Raw genomic sequence first — 17957 nt, forward strand, 5'->3', positions numbered from 1 at the left:
TGTGCTATTACAAGTATATTTAACTGAATTTTTATTTTGTTTGCCACACCTCGCAAAGATGCAAGAATTTGAATAACCATGATTAATATTATGTATTGCAAAGAGAAGTGTGATCAGAAAATATACAATGATAAGAAAGGAGGAATGATAAGAAAGAAGGAATAAAATTACCTTTGTTGATAAATAGTGCTTGTAGTAGTACAACTGAAACAGCAGAAATGCAGAACTTGTCAGCGTTAAAAGGGCCAAAACCACGTTCTTATTGATTCTACTCATTAGTCTATGGTGCTCACTTGGTTGTCTTTTGAAAGTATCTCAGTCGTTTTCATCTTTTTGGATTTGGAAAGGAAGATAATTTTGTTTTCTGTGAACAAAAAAGATATTTTTAAAGAAACAAAAACCTCTTTAATTTTGTACCTGTAATAACCAACAATAGAACAAAGAAAAAATTAAATTTCCACAGGCGTTCTTTGATCTGGTCATTGTCTATGCTAAAGAAATAATCAAATATGAGACCAATGATGAAAAAACAAAAATGTTTATTATCACTTTTTTTATAACTGTAAATAACTGAAAACATAAATAGGATATTTATAAAAACTGACCACCAAGGTTGAGAGGTGCTTTTCTCCTCCAGTTTCTGATTCAGTAAATCTGGTATGAGACCTCAGAATTTTCATTTCTGACAAGTTCCCAAATGATGCTGATGCTGCTGACAATGCTGAGAACGACTTCCAAAGGAGAAACTGAGACCGTTTTTAGTCAAGGAACATGGCCTGTAAGACAGCTCTTTGTTGCTTTTCAAGTTTGTGTGTGATCTAGGATGTGGTCAGTTTTTATTAATACTCCATGTATGTTTTCAGTTTTTTCAACTGTAAAGAATGCCACAATAAACATTTTGTTCTTTCATCTTAGGTCTCATCTCTGATTATTCCTTTAGGATAAGAAATTTAATACAGTTCTACTTCTTCCTACCTTGTCACCACTGTTTGATTTTGGTTAAACACATTTAGTTCTTCAAGTGCTTACATGTATTCCTTCAATCCTTCAAATATACTGACACCTCTATTATGCTTGATATCTAAGGTTTATATGTCTTCTGTTCTCCAGCTATAAAATAAGAAGAAACCAACAAATTTATACTACATTCTGTCTTCTCTCCTCTTTCAATCTTGACTTTTATTAATTATTTCTACATGTTACAGTTCTATTGTATTCCATAACTACAAATCTCATAGTTATTTTGGTCTTATTCCTACAATGTTCCCTGCCAATCCATTTGCTATATCATCTCTGTTCATCTACTGGATGACTGATATTCATCTTCTTGCAGTTTATCAAAAAGAACTTAGGGGTACCACTTACCTTGAGCTTTTGCCTTGTTCAAAAATAGTTGTCAATTTGGCTTTGAGGTTACACTGTCTTTCCCCAATGACTTACACACTTTGTACGTACCATTGTCCTGTAGTGCTAAATATTCCCTTGACAATATCTGATTTCCCAAACCAACTCCTGATAGGTAATTTAATCTTTTTATTGGGATGAGCAAAGAATGCATTCCTTACCTTTGAAATCCAATTTTTTTAAAAACTAGGTTATACAAGGATGTTGATGACTGTATGTTAGTTTTTCCTCATTCAATGTGTTTCCTTTCAATTTGTAGAATAAAGATTTTTTTTTTTTTGAGACAAGGTCTCACTTTGTCATCCAGGCTGAAGTATAATGGTGCAATCATAGCTCATTGTAACCCGAAACTCCCACGCTTAAGTGATCTTCCTATCTCAGCCTCCTGAGTAGCCATGAGTAAAAGTATGTGCCACCATGCCCAGCTAATTTTTAAAAAATTTATTTGTAAAGACAGGGTCTTGCTATGTTGCCCAAGCTGGTCTTAAACTCCCGGCCTCAAGAGAACCTCCTGCCTTAGCCTCCCAAAGTGCTGGAATTACAGGTGTGAGCTACTACAGAGCCTGACCTAAAGATGTCTTTTCTTTGCAGAAGGTTTTCTTAAATATTTTTTCTGTTGTAACATTGAATTCTCTATTTTCAGAACTACAATTAAGCATTTTTTTTTTTTTTTGAGACAGAGTCTCCCTCTGTCGCTCAGGCTGGATGGTGTGCAGTGGCACGATCTCAGTTCACTGCAACCTTCACCTCCTGGGTTCAAGCAATTCTCCTGTCTCAGCCTCCCGAGTAACTGGGATTACAGGTGCCTGCCAGCACGCTCGGCTAATTTTTGTATTTTTAGTTTAGACAGGGTTTTTCTGTGGTGGTCAGGCTGGTCACGAACTCCTCACCTCAAGCAACCCACCTGCCTCAGCCTCCCAAAGTGCTGGGATTACAGGCATGAGCCACGGCACCCAGTCCTCACCTACTTTTCTAAACGGGAATGTAATTTACTCCTTAACTATGGAAGAAAGAAATAAGGGTGTATTCTAGACTAGAGGGTAGTCTCTGGTATACAAGAAAACTCTTTCTGACAGAGTATTTTGTACATGCGTATATGTGAGAAAGGCAGAGAATGTGTATGAGAACAAGTGGGAAAAGCATTTAAACATTACTTCTTCCAGATGTCAGAGACAGGCAGCAAAGGGCCACTCACTATCTCTCCTCTACTTTGCCTCAGCAAGAGAGTGCTTCCTGCAAAGATGGGGTATCTGTGTGCTTCCTCATTCACTCTTCCTTTCTTGCTAGTTCATGTTGCCAAACAATCCAAGGAAATTCCCATTGCCTTTCTATGCATCCCGATCCCACTGTAAACAGAAGAGGACTCTTTGCTCTGCCAGCTCTATCTGAGATCTCTTTCTACTAGCATTCTCTTTTAACCTCTTCCTGCTTACATGTGGCTGCCATTTCTCAAATATTTCAATTTGGAGTTACAGGTCTTCTAATCTCAGCAAAGATGTAATTACATCTCTTTCTCTCAGTTTCCTTGTTGTTTCATGGTAATTTCAGATAGAAGAGGGCACAGATGTCTTTACCATCTTAAAATCAAGTCTTGGTTTGGGGTTTTAAAACAATCCAAATGAGCTGCCAGAGCTGATGACTATATAAAGCAAACACTAAAATATATATATATATATATACAGTCTCAAGAAACTACTTAAGAGAAATAATACCAATAGTGATGTGAACAATTCACCCGATCAATAGATAATGTATATTAAGCAAAGATAACCTAATAAATCATAATTATTTTCTATCTCCCAAAACTGTGAAAACAATATCAATCAACATTGATGATGGTATTAGTTTTTGTATTCAGTTAAAACCCATGGAAATACAATTATCAAATAGAGGTTTAGTATCCCTTATCCAAAATGCTTGGGATCAAAAGTATTTTGGACTTTTTAGGATTCTAGAATATTTGGATTACACTTACCAGTTGAACATCCCAAATCCAAAATTCTGAAATGCTCCAATGAACATTCCTTTCAGCATCATATTAGCACGCAAAAGTTTCAGATTTTGGAGCATTTCAGATTTTGAATTTTCAGATTTTGGATGCTCAACCTATACTCTGATAAGGGCAGCTCACAAGATTAACAAGGAGACTGCCCTTCATTTTCAAGATTTCAACTCAAGTTCTTGTACTTGTATTAAATAATGCATTAATGTATTGTATGCTGATTCCTAGTGAAATCTAAAGTGGCACTCAGAGTAGGCCATAACTCAGCTTCTTCTAAGCCCAAATTAATAAATGGGAAAGAACACATAATAGGCCTATATAAGCTACTACAGGCATAAAATCTAAATTAATATCTTGTTCTTTCTCCTCTAGTTTACAACTAATTCTTATAAAATAAACCTCCAAACCATAACATCAAAAACTTAACTACATTTTTATTATCAAGATAATATCCAATTAACTTCATTATTTATTTTCTATAAATGCCAAGGCAATTCAGTCACAAAAGAGAAAGATTCGCCTATCAAAATGTTCCTTTTCACTAGCACTAGCTCTTCATTAGGAATATTCAGTAACCACTTAAAAATGAATAATGTGATACTGAAAAAAAGAAGCCATAGTATGTTGATTTTACCTTTAAAATACCTCTTGCATCAATTTCTTCCTTCTTCACTGTCATTCTAAACTCTAATTGTACCTAATGTCCTAATTTTAACTGATGTCCCTGTCTCCACTTTCTCTGTATCCACAATCTTACCTATACACTGACAGATGTATCAAGTTGCTGACAGATAAATCAAGTTACACCACAATCAAAACTTTTCAATAGTTCCCTACCACCTACAAATAGTTCAAATTACATACAATGGTATAAAGGGGTATTCACAATCTGACTGAATACAGGCAAACTTACTATAAGCTTTCTCACACTTCACATAGTCTATGGTTTTTGCATGAGTATTCCTGGAATACATCCTACACTTTCCTGCCTCTGTGTTTTTGCCCATTACCTCGTCTGCAATGTTCTCATTTACTTCCATAAAACCAGTTTACTTTCTTTTCATAGCTCCTCTCAAATGACACTTCTTCAAGGAAGTGTGCAATATTCTTCCAGGTTAGAAGTGCTCTCTCCACCTCCAACCTAGTTTTACCTTCCTGCAAGAAATAAATAGTTACTGTCTACCTTAATGCGCACAGACGCCAAAAAAAAATGCTAAGCACTAGAGATAAAATGACAAATAAGATACACTTCCCTAATTTTGAAGGGCTTAAAGGTGAGTACAGGAGTTTTCAAAAGAAGAAGGGCAGTAGTGATAGTGGTGGAGAGAGTGATGTACCTGAAAAAGTATATGAGAAGATGTTTTCCAAAATGCACAAGCCCCATTCCTTACCACCCCCACATCAATTAAGAACCACTGTTCTAGTTTATGATGGACTCTATCAGAGATAAATATAGAGGCAATAACAATACAGTGTAGTTGCAATGAAGGAATAAGCACGGGTTACTATGGAAGCACAAGGAGAGGCAACCAACCTTGAGGCTTTTACTAGTTTCTATTTTGCATTATAACTGTTAGTGTACATGAATCATCTTCCCCACCAGCCTAAAATTGGCTGAATTAACATCAAGTAATAGTAAGTATGCTAAGTATACTAAAAATACACTGCACAATGCTCAAGAGAACAGAAAACTATTTAAATAAAGGTTTTCTGTTCTGCAGGAACTTTTACAATAAAACAGAATTTGAAATATAAAAAAAAAAAAGATTTTTGAAAAGAGTTTAAAGCCCCTTAAACTCACATATCTGGTTCCAACCTTCAAAAAATAAACGTTTAAAAATATAAAAAATAACCTATAGAGAGATACGGCATAGAACTAAAACAAAAATATTGTTTCTATATACACTTCTTTTTATATGTTACATTTTAGCTATCATAATAAAAACACTAGGGAGGATAGCATTCATTTCCTTACTTACACTTAGGTAAAGTTTCCTAAAGAAGACAGCATATCATCTCTAATGGAAAAGAAAACAAAAAGTATTGCAGAGATAGTAAATTAAAATGAGGCAGTGGTTGGGAGAGAAACGACAAATGTTTTCAGGAAAAAAAAGATGTAACGAGGGGAGTTACGAAGTAGTAGCCCAATTATCTTAAAGTTCTAATGCAAATATGAGAAGGTTAATATATAAGTATGGTATATTGCAACACAGAATTATTCTTAGATGAAGTGGAAGCAGGGCATAACTAGTGCATGAACTGAGATCTGGCAATGAAGAAGAAAGAAATGGGCAGATCTGCTTACCAACTAAATCATGAATAGGTTATAGGTGTCAGAGTTAACAATCCTCTCAGTCTTTGGGGCAGCTAGACCCCAAGAGTAGGTCATCTCCAGCCAAGAACACATTCTTTTATGTTTCCTTTCATCTTTTCTTGGTCAAATTTACTATGTGTCAAGATGTGAAAAGGCTTGGAAAAAAACTAGTAGTAGATAAAACCCATACACAACTGTGATGAAAAAAGATACAGGATTTGGAGTTCAAGATAATTCTCAGGCTCTTTCTACAGTGAAGAGCGGCACTGCATATTCTTTTTTATTTACTTATTTTTTTACTATTATATTTTATTTAAGCTCTAGGGTACATGTGCACAACGTGCAGGTTTGTTACATATGTATACATGTGCCATGTTGGTGTGCTGCACCCATTAACTCGTCATTTACATTAGGTATGTCTACCAATGCTAGGCCTCCCCCTTCCCCCCATCCCACAACAGGCCCCGGTGTGTGATGTCCCCCTTCCTGTGACCAAGTGTTCTCATTGTTCAGTTCCCACCTATGAGTGAGAACATGTGGTGTTTGGTTTTTTGTCCTTGAGATAGTTTGCTGAGAATGATGGTTTCCAGCTTCATCCATGTCCCTACAAAGGACATGAACTCATCCGTTTTTATGGCTGCATAATATTTCATGGTGTATATGTGCCACATTTTCTTAATCCAGTCTATCATTGATGGACATCTGGGTTGGTTCCAGGTCTTTGCTATTGTGAATAGTGCCGCAATAAACATACATGTGCATGTGTCTTTATAGCAGCATGATTTATAATCCTTCGGGTATATACCCAGTAATGGGATGGCTGGGTCAAATGGTATTTCTAGTTCTAGATCCCTGAGGAATTGCCACACTGTCTTCCACAATGGTTGAACCAGTTTACTGTCCCACCAACAGTGTAAAAGTGTTCCTGTTTCTCCACATCCTCTCCAGCACCTGTTGTTTCCTGACTTTTTAATGATCGCCATTCTAACTGGTGTGAGATGGTATCTTATCGTGGTTTTGATTTGCATTACTCTGATGGCCAGTGATGATGAGCATTTTTTCATGTGTCTGTTGGCTGCATAAATGTCTTCTTTTGAGAAGTGTCTGTTCATATCCTTTGCCCACTTGTTGATGGGGTTGTTTTTTTCTTGTAAATTTGTTTCAGTTCTTTGTAGATTCTGGGTATTAGCCCTTTGTCAGATGGGTAGATTGCACAAATTTTCTCCCATTCTGTAGGTTGCCTGTTCACTCTGATGGTAGTTTCTTTTGCTATGCAGAAACTCTTTAGTTTAATTAGCTCCCATTTGTCAATTTTGGCTTTTGTTGCCATTGCTTTTGGTGTTTTAGACATGAAGTCCTTGCCCATGCCTATGTCCTGAATGGTATTGCCTTGGTTTTCTTCTAGGGTTTTTATGGTTTTAGGTCTAACATTTAAGTCTTTAATCCATCTTGAATTAATTTTTGTATAAGGTGTAAGGAAGGGATCCAGTTTCAGCTTTCTACATATGGCTAGCCAGTTTTCCCAGCACCATTTGTTAAATAGGGAATCCTTTCCCCATTTCTTGTTCTTATCAGGTTTGTCAAAGATCAGATAGTTGTAGATGTGTGGTATTACTTCTGAGGGCTCTGTTCTGTTCCATTGGTCTATATCTCTGTTTTGGTACCAGTACCATGCTGTTTTGGTTACTGTAGCCTTGTAGTATAGTTTGAAGTCAGGTAGCATGATGCCTCCAGCTTTGTTCTTTTAGCTTAGGATTGACTTGGCAATGCGGGCTCTTTTTTGGTTCCATATGAACTCTAAAGTAGTTTTTTCCAATTCTGTGAAGAAAGTCAGTGGTAGCTTGACGGGGATGGCACTGAATCTATAAATTACCTTGGGCAGTATGGCCATTTTCACGATATCGATTCTTCCTATCCATGAGGATAGAATGTTCTTCCATTTGTTTGTGTCCTCTTTTATTTTGTTGAGCAGTGGTTTGTAGTTCTACTTAAAGAGGTCCTTCACATCCCTTGTAAGTTGGATTCCTAGGTATTTTATTCTCTTTGAAGCAATTGTGAATGGGAGTTCACTCATGATTTGGCTCTCTGTTATTTGGTGTATAAGAATGCTTGTGATTTTTGCACATTGATTTTGTATCCTGAGACTTTGCTGAAGTTGCTTATCAGCTTAAGGAGATTTTGGGCTGAGACAATGGGGTTTTCTAGATATACCATCATGTCATCTGCAAACAGGGACAATTTGACTTCCTCTTTTCCTAACTAAATACCTTTTATTTCTTTCTCCTGCCTGATTGCCCTGGCCAGAACTTCCAACACCACGCTGAATAGGAGTGGTGAGAGAGGGCATCCCTGTCTTGTGCCAGTTTTCAAAGGGAATGCTTCCAGTTTTTGCCCATTCAGTATGATATTGGCTGTGGGTTTGTCATAAACGGCTCTTATTATTTTGAGATACGTCCCATCAATACCTAATTTATTGAGACTTTTTAGCGTGAAGAGTTGTTGAATTTTGTCAAAGGCCTTTTCTGCATCTATTGAGATAATCATGTGGCTTTTGTTGTTGGTTCTGTTTATATGTTGGATTACATTTATTGATTTACGTATGTTGAACCAGCCTTGCATCCCGGGGATGAAGCCCACTTGATCGTGGTGGATAAGCTTTTTGATGTGCTTCTGGATTCAGTTTGCCAGTATTTTATTGAGGATTTCTGCATCAATGTTCATCAGGGATATTGGTCTAAAATTCTCTTTTTTTGTTATGTCTCTGCCAGGCTTTGGTATCAGGATGATGCTGGCCTCATAAAATGAGTTACGGAGGATTCCCTCTTTTTCTATTGATTGGAATAGTTTCAGAAGGAATGGTACCAGTTCCTCCTTGTACCTCTGGTAGAATTTGGCTGTGAATCCACCTGGTCCTGGACTTTTTTTGGTTGGTAAGCTATTAATTATTGCCTCAATTTCAGAGCCTGTTATTGGTCTATTCAGAGATTCAACTTCTTCCTGGTTTAGTCTTGGGAGTGTGTATGTGTCAAGGAATTTATCCATTTCTTCTAGATTTTCTAGTTTATTTGTGTAGAGGTGTTTATACTATTCTCTGATGGTAGTTTGTATTTCAGTGGGATCGGTGGTGATATCCCCTTTATCATTTTTTATTGCATCTATTTGATTCTTCTCTCTTTTCTTCTTTATTAGTCTTGCTAGTGGTCTATCAATTTTGTTGACCTTTTCAAAAAACCAGCTCCTGGACTCATTGATTTTTTGAAGGGTTTTTTGTGTCTGTATCTCCTTCAGTTCTGCTCTGATCTTAGTTATTTCTCGCCTTCTGTTAGCTTTTGAATGTGTTTGCTCTTGCTTCTCTAGTGCTTTTAATTGTGATGTTAGGGTGTCAATTTTAGATCTTTCCTGCTTTCTCTTGTGGGCATTTAGTGCTATAAATTTCCCTCTACACATTGCTTTAAATGTGTCCCAGAGATTCTGGTATGTTGTGTCTTTGTTCTCATTGGTTTCAAAGAACATCTTTATTTCTGCCTTCATTTGGTTATTTACCCAGTAGTCATTCAGGAGCAGGTTGTTCAGTTTCCATGTATTTGAGCGGTTTTGAGTGAGTTTCTTAATCCTGAGTTCTAGTTTGATTGCACTGTGGTCTGAGAGACAGTTTGTTATAATTTCTGTTCTTTTACATTTGCTGAGGAGTGCTTTACTTCCAACTATGTGGTCAATTTTGGAATAATTACTGTGTGGTGCTGAGAAGAATGTATATTCTGTTGATTTGGGGTGGAGAGTTCTGTAGATGTCTATTAGGTCTGCTTGCTGCAGAGTTGAGTTCAATTCCTGGATATCCTTGTTAACTTTCTGTCTCGTTGATCTGTCTTATGTTGACAGTAGGGTGTTAAAGTCTCCCATTATTATTGTGTGGGAGTCTAAGTCTCTTTGTAGGTCTCTAAGGACTTGCTTTATGAATCTGGGTGCTCCTGTATTGGGTGCATATATATTTAAGATAGTTAGCTCTTCTTGTTGAATTGATCCCTTTACCATTATGTAATGGCCTTCTTTGTCTCTTTTGATCTTTGTTGGTTTAAAGTCTGTTTTATCAGGGACTAGGATTGCAACCCCTGCCTTTTTTTGTTTTCCATTTGCTTGGTAGATCTTCCTCTATCCCTTTATTTTGAGCCTATGTGTGTCTTTGCACGTGAGATGGGTTTCCTGAATACAGCACACTGGTGGGTCTTGACTCTTTATCCAATTTGCCAATCTGTGTCTTTTAATTGGGGCATTTAGCCCATTTACATTTAAGGTTAATATTGTTATGTGTGAATTTGATCCTGTGATTATGATGTTAGCTGGTTATTTTGCTCGTTAGTTGATGCAGTTTCTTCCTAGCATCCATGGTCTTTACAATTTGGCATGTTTTTGCAGAGGCTGGTACTGGCTGTTCCTTTCCATGTTTAGTGCTTCCTTCAGGAGCTCTTGTAGGGCAGGCCTGGTGGTGACAAAATCTCTCTGCATTTGCTTGTCTGTAAAGGATTTTATTTCTCCTTCACTTATGAAGCTTACTTTGGCTGGATATGAAATTCTGGGTTGAAAATTCTTTTCTTTAAGAATGTTGAATATTGGCCCACACTCTCTTCTGGCTTGTAGAGTTCCTGCCGAGAGATCAGCTGTTAGTCTGATGGGCTTCCCTTTGTGGGTAACCCGACCTTTCTCTCTGGCTGCCCTTAACATTTTTTCCTTCATTTCAACTTTGGTGAATCTGACAATTACGTGTTTTGGAGTTGCTCTTCTCGAGGATTATCTTTGTGGCATTCTCTGTACTTCCTGAATTTGAATGTTGGCCTGCCTTGCTAGGTTGGGGAAGTTCTCCTGGATAATATCCTGCAAAGTGTTTTCCAACTTGGTTCCATTCTCCCCGTCACTTTCAGGTACACCAATCAGACGTAGATTTGGTCTTTTCACATAGTCCCATATTTCTTGGAGGCTTTGTTCATTTTGGTTTATTCTTTTTTCTCTAAACTTCTCTTCTCGCTTCATTTCATTCATTTGATCTTCCATCACTGATAGCCTTTCTTCCAGTTGATCAAATCGGCTACTGAAGCTTGTGCATTCGTCATTTAGTTCTCATGCTATGGTTTTCAGCTCCATCAGGTCCTTTAAGGACTTCTCTGCATTGGTTATTCTAGTTAGCCATTCGTCTAATCTTTTTTCAAGGTTTTTAACTTCTTTGTGTTGGGTTCGAACTTCCTCCTTTAGCTCGGAGAAGTTTGATCGTCTGAAGCCTTCTTCTCTCAACTTGTCAAAGTCATTCTCCATCCAGCTTTGTTCCATTGCTGGTGAGGAGCTGCGTTCCTTTGGAGGAGGAGAGGAGCTCTGATTTTTAGAATTTTCAGTTTTTCTGCTCTGTTTTTTCCCCATCTTTGTGGTTTTATCTACTTTTGGTCTTTGATGATGTTGATGTACAGATGGGTTTTGATGTGGATGTCCTTTCTGTTTGTTAGTTTTCCTTCTACCAGTCAGGACCCTCAGCGGCAGGTCTGTTGGAGTTTGCTGGAGGTCCACTCCAGACCCTGTTTGCCTGGGTATCAGCAGAGGCTGCAGAACAGCGAATATTGCTGAACAGCAAATGTTGCTGCCTGATCGTTCGTCTGGAAGTTTCGTCTCAGAGGGGTACCCGCCCCGGTGAGGTGTCAGTCTGCCCCTACTGTGGGGTGCCTCCCAGTTAGGCTACTCGAGGGTCAGGGACCCACTTGAGGAGGCAGTCTGTCCGTTCTCAGATCTCAAGCTCCATGCTGGCAGAACCACTACTCTCTTCCAAGCTGTCAGACAGGAATATTTAAGTCTGCAGAGGTTTCTGCTGCCTTTTGTTTGGCTATGCCCTGCTCCCAGAGGTGGAGTCTACAGAGGCAGGCAGGCCTCCTTGGGCTGTGGTGGGCTCCACCCAGTTCGAGCTTCCCGGCCCCTTTGTTTATCTACTCAAGCCTCAGCAATGGTGGGTGCCCCTCCCCCAGCCTCGCTGCCACTTTGCAGTTCAATCTCAGACTGCTGTGCTACAAATGAGTGAGGCTCCGTGGGCGTAGGACCCTCCGAGCCAGGCGCAGGATATGATCTCCTAGTGTGCCGTTTGCTAAGACTGTCGGAAAAGCACAGTATTAGGGTGGGAGTGACCCAATTTTCCAGGTGCCATTTGTCCCCCCTTCCCTTGGCTAGGAAAGGGAATTCCCTGACCCCTTGCACTTCCCGGGTGACGTGATGCCTCGCCCTGCTTCGGCTCACACTCGGTGCACTGCACCCACTGTCCTGCACCCACTGTCCGATAATCCCCAGTGAGATGAACCCAGTATCTCAGTTAGAAATGCAGAAATCACCCGTCTTCTGCGTCGCTCATGCTGGGAGCTGTAGACTGGAGCTGTTCCTATTCGGCCATCTTGGAACCCCACTGCATATTCTTTCAGCTTCCTTTTTACATTTGCATTTGTCCTTTGAAGGTATTAGTATGAAAGACTTTTGGTAACTGGTTTACCCTGACACCTCCTCCAGCCCCAGACCCCACTCTTTTGAGAATCACCTAGGTAGGGGTCTGTTTGAATGAATGAATGAATGAATGAATGATATATCAAGAGAGATGATCCAGATGGCAGGAGTGGGGGGAAGTGGAATCAAAAACCTTCCCTGACACCTAACTGAGGTTCATAAGATGATATGTGCTAGCCTAGCCATATCCTTATCCTGTGGGGTCCCCAACTTATTTGGGGATATTGGGGAGTAAGAGTGAGGCATGGATAGTATGAATCAGAGAGTGAAACTGCCTTTGCAAAATTATGACAGCTAAGAGAAATCTCATAGTTGATTCCATCTTGTTTCTAATCTCCAATCTGTCCTTGGTCATTTCTGGGTGCAGGCCAAGCTAACTTTGAAAGGAATTTAGTTTACAGTTTAACCTAAAGCAAGGATGATAGTAACCTTTTCCAAAACTAAACTGCCTTTGTAAAAGTAATCAAAGACTACAAGATTAGGATTATGAGAGGGACCTGAATTCTGGTAACATGTAGTTAAATGATAACCAGTCTTTTTTCCAGAGGACACAGGATTTATATTTTCCGTGGCTACAGAACCTAAGATTGGTCTTTTGAGATATTTTTCAGACCTTTGCATTCTGGACCAACTGACACTACCTAGAGGTGAACTAGTAACTCATGACCCAACCAGTCACGTGGCTCCCCACCCAGAGGTGGATTCAGCACACAAGGACCATTTTTCACACCCTTATCATCGCATCCCCAGCCAACCAGCAGCCCTCATTCCCTAGTCCTCTGCCACCAAACTAAAAACTATCCTTGAAAAACTAACCACCAAGTCTTTGGCGAGACTGATTTGAGTAATAACTCCTTTGCACAGCCAGCATCATTGTTAAGTAAGCTCTTTCTTTACTGCAGTAGCACGGTCTCAGTGAACTGGTTTCGTTTGTGCAGCGCACAGGAAGAACCCTTCAGGCAATTCACTAAAACAGAACTGACATTCAAATATGCCCTGAACAAAATAAAACAGGAGGCTGAACTACAGAGGAAAGAGAGTAGTGTAATTAGGAAAAGGTATAGTTAGAGAGATGAGGTAGCAGATTGGCAGGCATAAAGAGAAAATGTCTCTGAAAATGTATTCAGAGGTCAGACCAAAAAAAAAAAAAAATCAACATTTTTCAGCTGTTCTCAAAAGCCAAAAATATCCCAGTAGCAACAGCTACTATCAAATCTTCCCTAAATACTGTTGGTCTTTCTTATTGTCCATTTCTTTTCCTTTGACTGCTAACTTTTCACAACTGTCAGCAGCTTGGAAGTAAGCATTAGACTGCAAAGGGTTAAGAAGTTTCTTTACCTGCTTACCATTCATGCACTTAATCCTTTGCAATATAACCTCTACCTACACATGCTGTTACTTGAAGATAAAAAGCTAATGAAATTTAGTTTCTCCAGTAGATGCTCCAGAAACATCATAAATACATAGTTACTCCTTTCTGAATGACTATGGTGTAAGAGGGTTTTGGAAAGAGAGTGGCTGAAATGAAGGATCTAGATAAGACAGGTTAGCAGGAAGGAAGGTGAAGACAGCAAGGATTGTCTTTGGGTTGGGAGGAGTGTAGGTGCTTTTATTTTTTTTCCTTATTTATCTTACGTGAACATCAATTGATTTTGTTGTAAGAAAAAAACTAAGTTTTTAAAAAAACTTTAAAAATTCTCCTCTCATCCTAAATGAAATGACAAATATTCATTTACTAGAGCCCACATGTAATTATGTTAATGTCTCCCCATTTTTGAAGTAACACAAGTTTTTATTTTTTTAAGAAATGGAGTCTTGCTCTGTCACCCAGGCTGGAGTGCAGTGTCACAATCATAGCTCACTGCTGCCTCAAACTGCTAGGCACAAGCAATCCTCCCACCTCAGCCTCTTGGGCACCTGGAATGATTATAGGCATGAGACACTGTCCGGCTCCCAAAGTTTGTTGTTTTTGTTTTTGTTTTTTTTTTTTGTTTTTTGAGACGGATTCTTGCTCTGTTGCCAGGCTGGAGTGCAGTGGCACAATCTCAGCTCACTGCAACCTCCGCTCCCAGGTTCAAGTGATTCTCCTACCTCAGCCTCCCGAGTAGCTGGGACTACAGGCATGTGCCACCATGCCTAGCTAATTTTTGTATTTTCAGTAGAGACAGGGTTTCATCACGCTGGCCAGGATGGTCTTGATCTCTTGACCTCGTGATCCATCCACCTTGGCCTCCCAAAGTGCTGAGATTACAGGCGTGAGCCACCGTGCCTGGCCCCCAAATTATTTTTAAGTGGCTCCCTCAAGAATGCAAGTACTTAATTGCTTGGTTCTGGACACTTGGGTATTTATCTTAATAAAATCATACAGCAAATAGAATCAAACACAGGGCTTAGAGTGTGACATGTACTTAGTGCAACACTTAAATTGTGAATGTATGTACATATGTAAAATCTGGATGAATGTTCCCAAAAATATTAATAATGGTTATCTCTGGGTAGGGAGAATTAGGAGTGATTTTTACATGGTTCTTTACACTTTTCTATATTGTTCCAATATTTGTATGAGCATATATTATTTTCATAAGAAGTAAAATTATTTTATCCTAGGAGAAACAGATGATGGGTAGTGGTAGTGGCTTAATAATGGCCATATTTGCTAAACAGGATCTAGATTCTTGTCACTTAAAAGTATGGTCCTAAGAACATCAGTATCACATTGGAGCTTGTTAGTAATACAGAATTTTCAGCCCCCACCTACTGATTCATAATCTACATTTTAATAAAATCCTCAGATGATTCATATGTATATTAAAATTTGAAAAGCACTGATGTAGATGCTACGGGCTTTACATGCAGGGAGGATAAGAACAATGTCTACCTTGCTCGTCGTTATATCCCTAGAACCAGCAGTGCTTGAAACATATAAATATTTGTTGAATAAATAAATATGTAAATGATACCACTTCTGGGTAGACAATTAGGCAGTGGAGATTATATCTATTTGAATTATTTATTTTCTGCCAGAATTCCCAGAACTAGGTGCTTATTATTTGCTGTAAATGCTGTTAAATTAGTTTAATAACAACACTGGGCCCCTGAGAATCTACAACTATATGTAACTTTTTTAAAAAGAACTCCTTCCTTGCTCTTAGCTCTGAGATCCACATGCCTCCTTCAATAATTTCTCCAACCTCCTCTCTGTGGGTATGGCCTATAGTTACTCTCTCTACAATCTCTCCCTGAAAGCAAATCCATTCTCAAGATTTTAACTACCACCTGTGAGAGAAAACACTATTTAAATTACAGTCCATGCACTCTATCTGCCTATATTTTCAACTGTATTTCCTGCACCTCACCTCAAATTTAACATGTTCAAAATTAACTTTTTTTTTTTTTTGAGACAGAGTTTCGCTCTTGTTGCCCAGGCTGGAGTGCAGTGGCCTGATCTTGGCTCACTGCAACCTCTGCCTCCCAAGTTCAAGCGATTCTCCTGCCTCAGCCTCACGAGTAGCTGGGATTACAGGCGCCCGCCACCACACCCGGCTAATTTGTTGTATTTTTAGTAGAGATAGGGTTTCACCATGTTGGCCAGGCTGGTCTCGAACTCCTTGGCCTCAGGTGATCCACCCACCTCAGCCTCCCAAAGTGCTGGGATTACAGGCGTGAGCCACCGCGTCCAGCCCCAAAATTAACAATTTTATTCTCTGTCAACTATCGTCCTCTCCCAGTCCAGAAGAAAGTAACTAGCTCTCCATCCTCACAGTCTCTAGTTTTACAGGCTTTAGAGAAGAGAGATCAGCGGGCCCAACATCACCTTATGGAGAACAGGCTCTAGAAGAATTAAATGACAGCCAAGAGGCTAGTTATTGGCAACCTCAGCACTCTACGATCTAAATCACTTTATTCCCAGTACACTATTGCATGCTGGAATTCAACAGAATTCCCATTTTTGCCAACAGCACTTAAACTTACTTTTTAGAAACGCAGGTTAAAAATATCATCACCCAGATCCAAGAAATCAAGTCCTGCCTATTGTTCTTTCGGCATTTCCCCGGTTCCTTTCTTCTTCCTTGTCAGAACACCCTGCACTTCCTTTCCACTAAGAGTTCTTCCATCGTTCAATGCCAGCCTTCCCAAATCCTCTACCCTCACTAAACGTATGTCCACAAATAGAATCGCTAAAATATAAATGCTTATTCCTGCATTTGATATCTTTGTCCATGGCCCAACAGAGATGGTTTCCAATCGTTCAAACCCTATTTATCCTCAGAGTCTAGCTCAAACACAGCCTTTTCTACTGGGCTTCCATCTGCCCAATTTCTAATATACTGCTCTATCATTCACTTTGTCATTTGTTCACAGCTTGATTTTTACTGACTGGAAACGTGCTATCTTCAAAAGCATAAAGAATCTGATATATCATCTAGGTCCTTTTTTTTTTCCCCACATCTGACAAAACTGAAGCCAAGAGAAATGTGGCTTACCTCATGTTAACTGAGAAATTGTAAATTTCAGGCCGGGCGCGGTGGCTCACGGCTGTAATCTCAGCACTTTGAGAGGCCAACGCGGGCGGATAACCTGAGGTCAGGGGTCACTACCCTAACCCGGCTACTACAAGAGTCTCGATCGTCCTCCAACCTTTCATCTGTCCCAGGATTAAAATTTCACCTGATGACACGCCCAGAAGTGCGGGAAGGACTAGCCAAGTGTAAGTCTACCACGCGATGCTCGTGGACTGACTGAGGAGTACCCAGCCCGGAGCGCGCTCAGCCTGTGGCCGGCCTCCTCACCAAGGGGTAGGCAGGTGCCCAGAATGCTGGAGGATGCCCAGTAAGGGCACCCGAGTCGCCAGCGGTACCTGTCTGAAGGCGCCCTCCCATCCCCGGGTAGCGACCTGAGCCTCCCGTACCTTACCTCACTCAACAGCAGGCTGCAGCCGCTCCGCTTTACGGCACTCACAGCAACCGCTGCAAAAGCCGCCGTCAAGTGCTGAGCGGCGGTGGCTGGCTTGATTCCTGCTGGGAGTTTCCCACGGTCCAACCCCAGCCTCGGCTTTCCTGTGACTCTTGTCGCATCCTTACCGCCAGAAGTTCACTGAGCCCTGGCGATTCCTCGCTTTTATAATCTAGCCACTTAGCCAAAGCCCTCTTTTATCTCTTGCCTAATTGACAACTACAGCAGCGCACTGAGGCAATCTGAGAGTTTAAGTTCTGAAACGCTTTCGACAGCGGAAGATGAACTGGAGGCAGCAGCTGAGCCGTTTTCCAAGCCCGTTAAATGTGAACTTCTGAAAAACGAGTGATTTTTTTAGTGCGTGTGCTTTGCTAGAGGGATTCAGCATAACTCCCTGAAGTTTGGTTTGGATACAATTAGTAGAGCTAGGGGATAGAGTGGAAAATAGCAGCTGCGTTCACTATTGCTCATGAAGTTGAGGTGCCTTTATGACATTCAAGATTCAGCGACCTGTTGCCCTCCAGTTTAAGGCTGGATATAATTTTGTACCTGATTAACTTTTTTCTTTTCTTTTTTTGTAGAGACGTTGGGGGCTAGCAGGGCGGGGTGTGGCGGGGGTTGGGGGGAGGGCGTCTTCACCATCTTGCCCAGGCTGGTCTCGAACTCTTGGCCTCAAGCGATCCTCCCACTTTGGTTCTTTTAACGGTGTAATCCAAAAGGTGGTTGTTAAGGCTCAGATATTAATCTTGTTATAAATTTTTG

At 40.0% G+C, this 17957-nt stretch overlaps 1 protein-coding gene across 10 annotated transcripts in view; it reads right to left on the reverse strand.

Annotated features, from left to right (window-relative positions):
- The window catches only part of FKTN (fukutin), a 101474-nt gene extending 84045 nt beyond the window's left edge, over positions 1-17429 (reverse strand). For 6 of the 10 annotated variants that reach the window (XR_010148600.1, XR_008537300.2, XM_009457061.5 and 3 more), the window contains exons 1-2: positions 17157-17240; positions 172-364 (exon numbers count right to left, since the gene is read on the reverse strand). Coding sequence is in view for 7 of the 10 variants with exons in the window: in XM_009457061.5 (XP_009455336.2) it covers positions 172-276 (105 nt within the window). In the remaining 3 variants the exon portion in view is untranslated. Of the gene's footprint in view, positions 1-171; positions 365-975; positions 1111-16726 lie in introns of all 10 variants that reach the window. The other 4 variants (XR_010148601.1, XM_063787611.1, XM_054658922.2 and 1 more) reach the window with 3 other exon arrangements.
- Positions 17430-17957: the final 528 nt, after the last annotated feature.

The sequence above is a fragment of the Pan troglodytes genome, chromosome 11, assembly GCF_028858775.2.
Source record: "Pan troglodytes isolate AG18354 chromosome 11, NHGRI_mPanTro3-v2.0_pri, whole genome shotgun sequence".
Classification (NCBI taxonomy): domain Eukaryota; kingdom Metazoa; phylum Chordata; class Mammalia; order Primates; family Hominidae; genus Pan; species Pan troglodytes.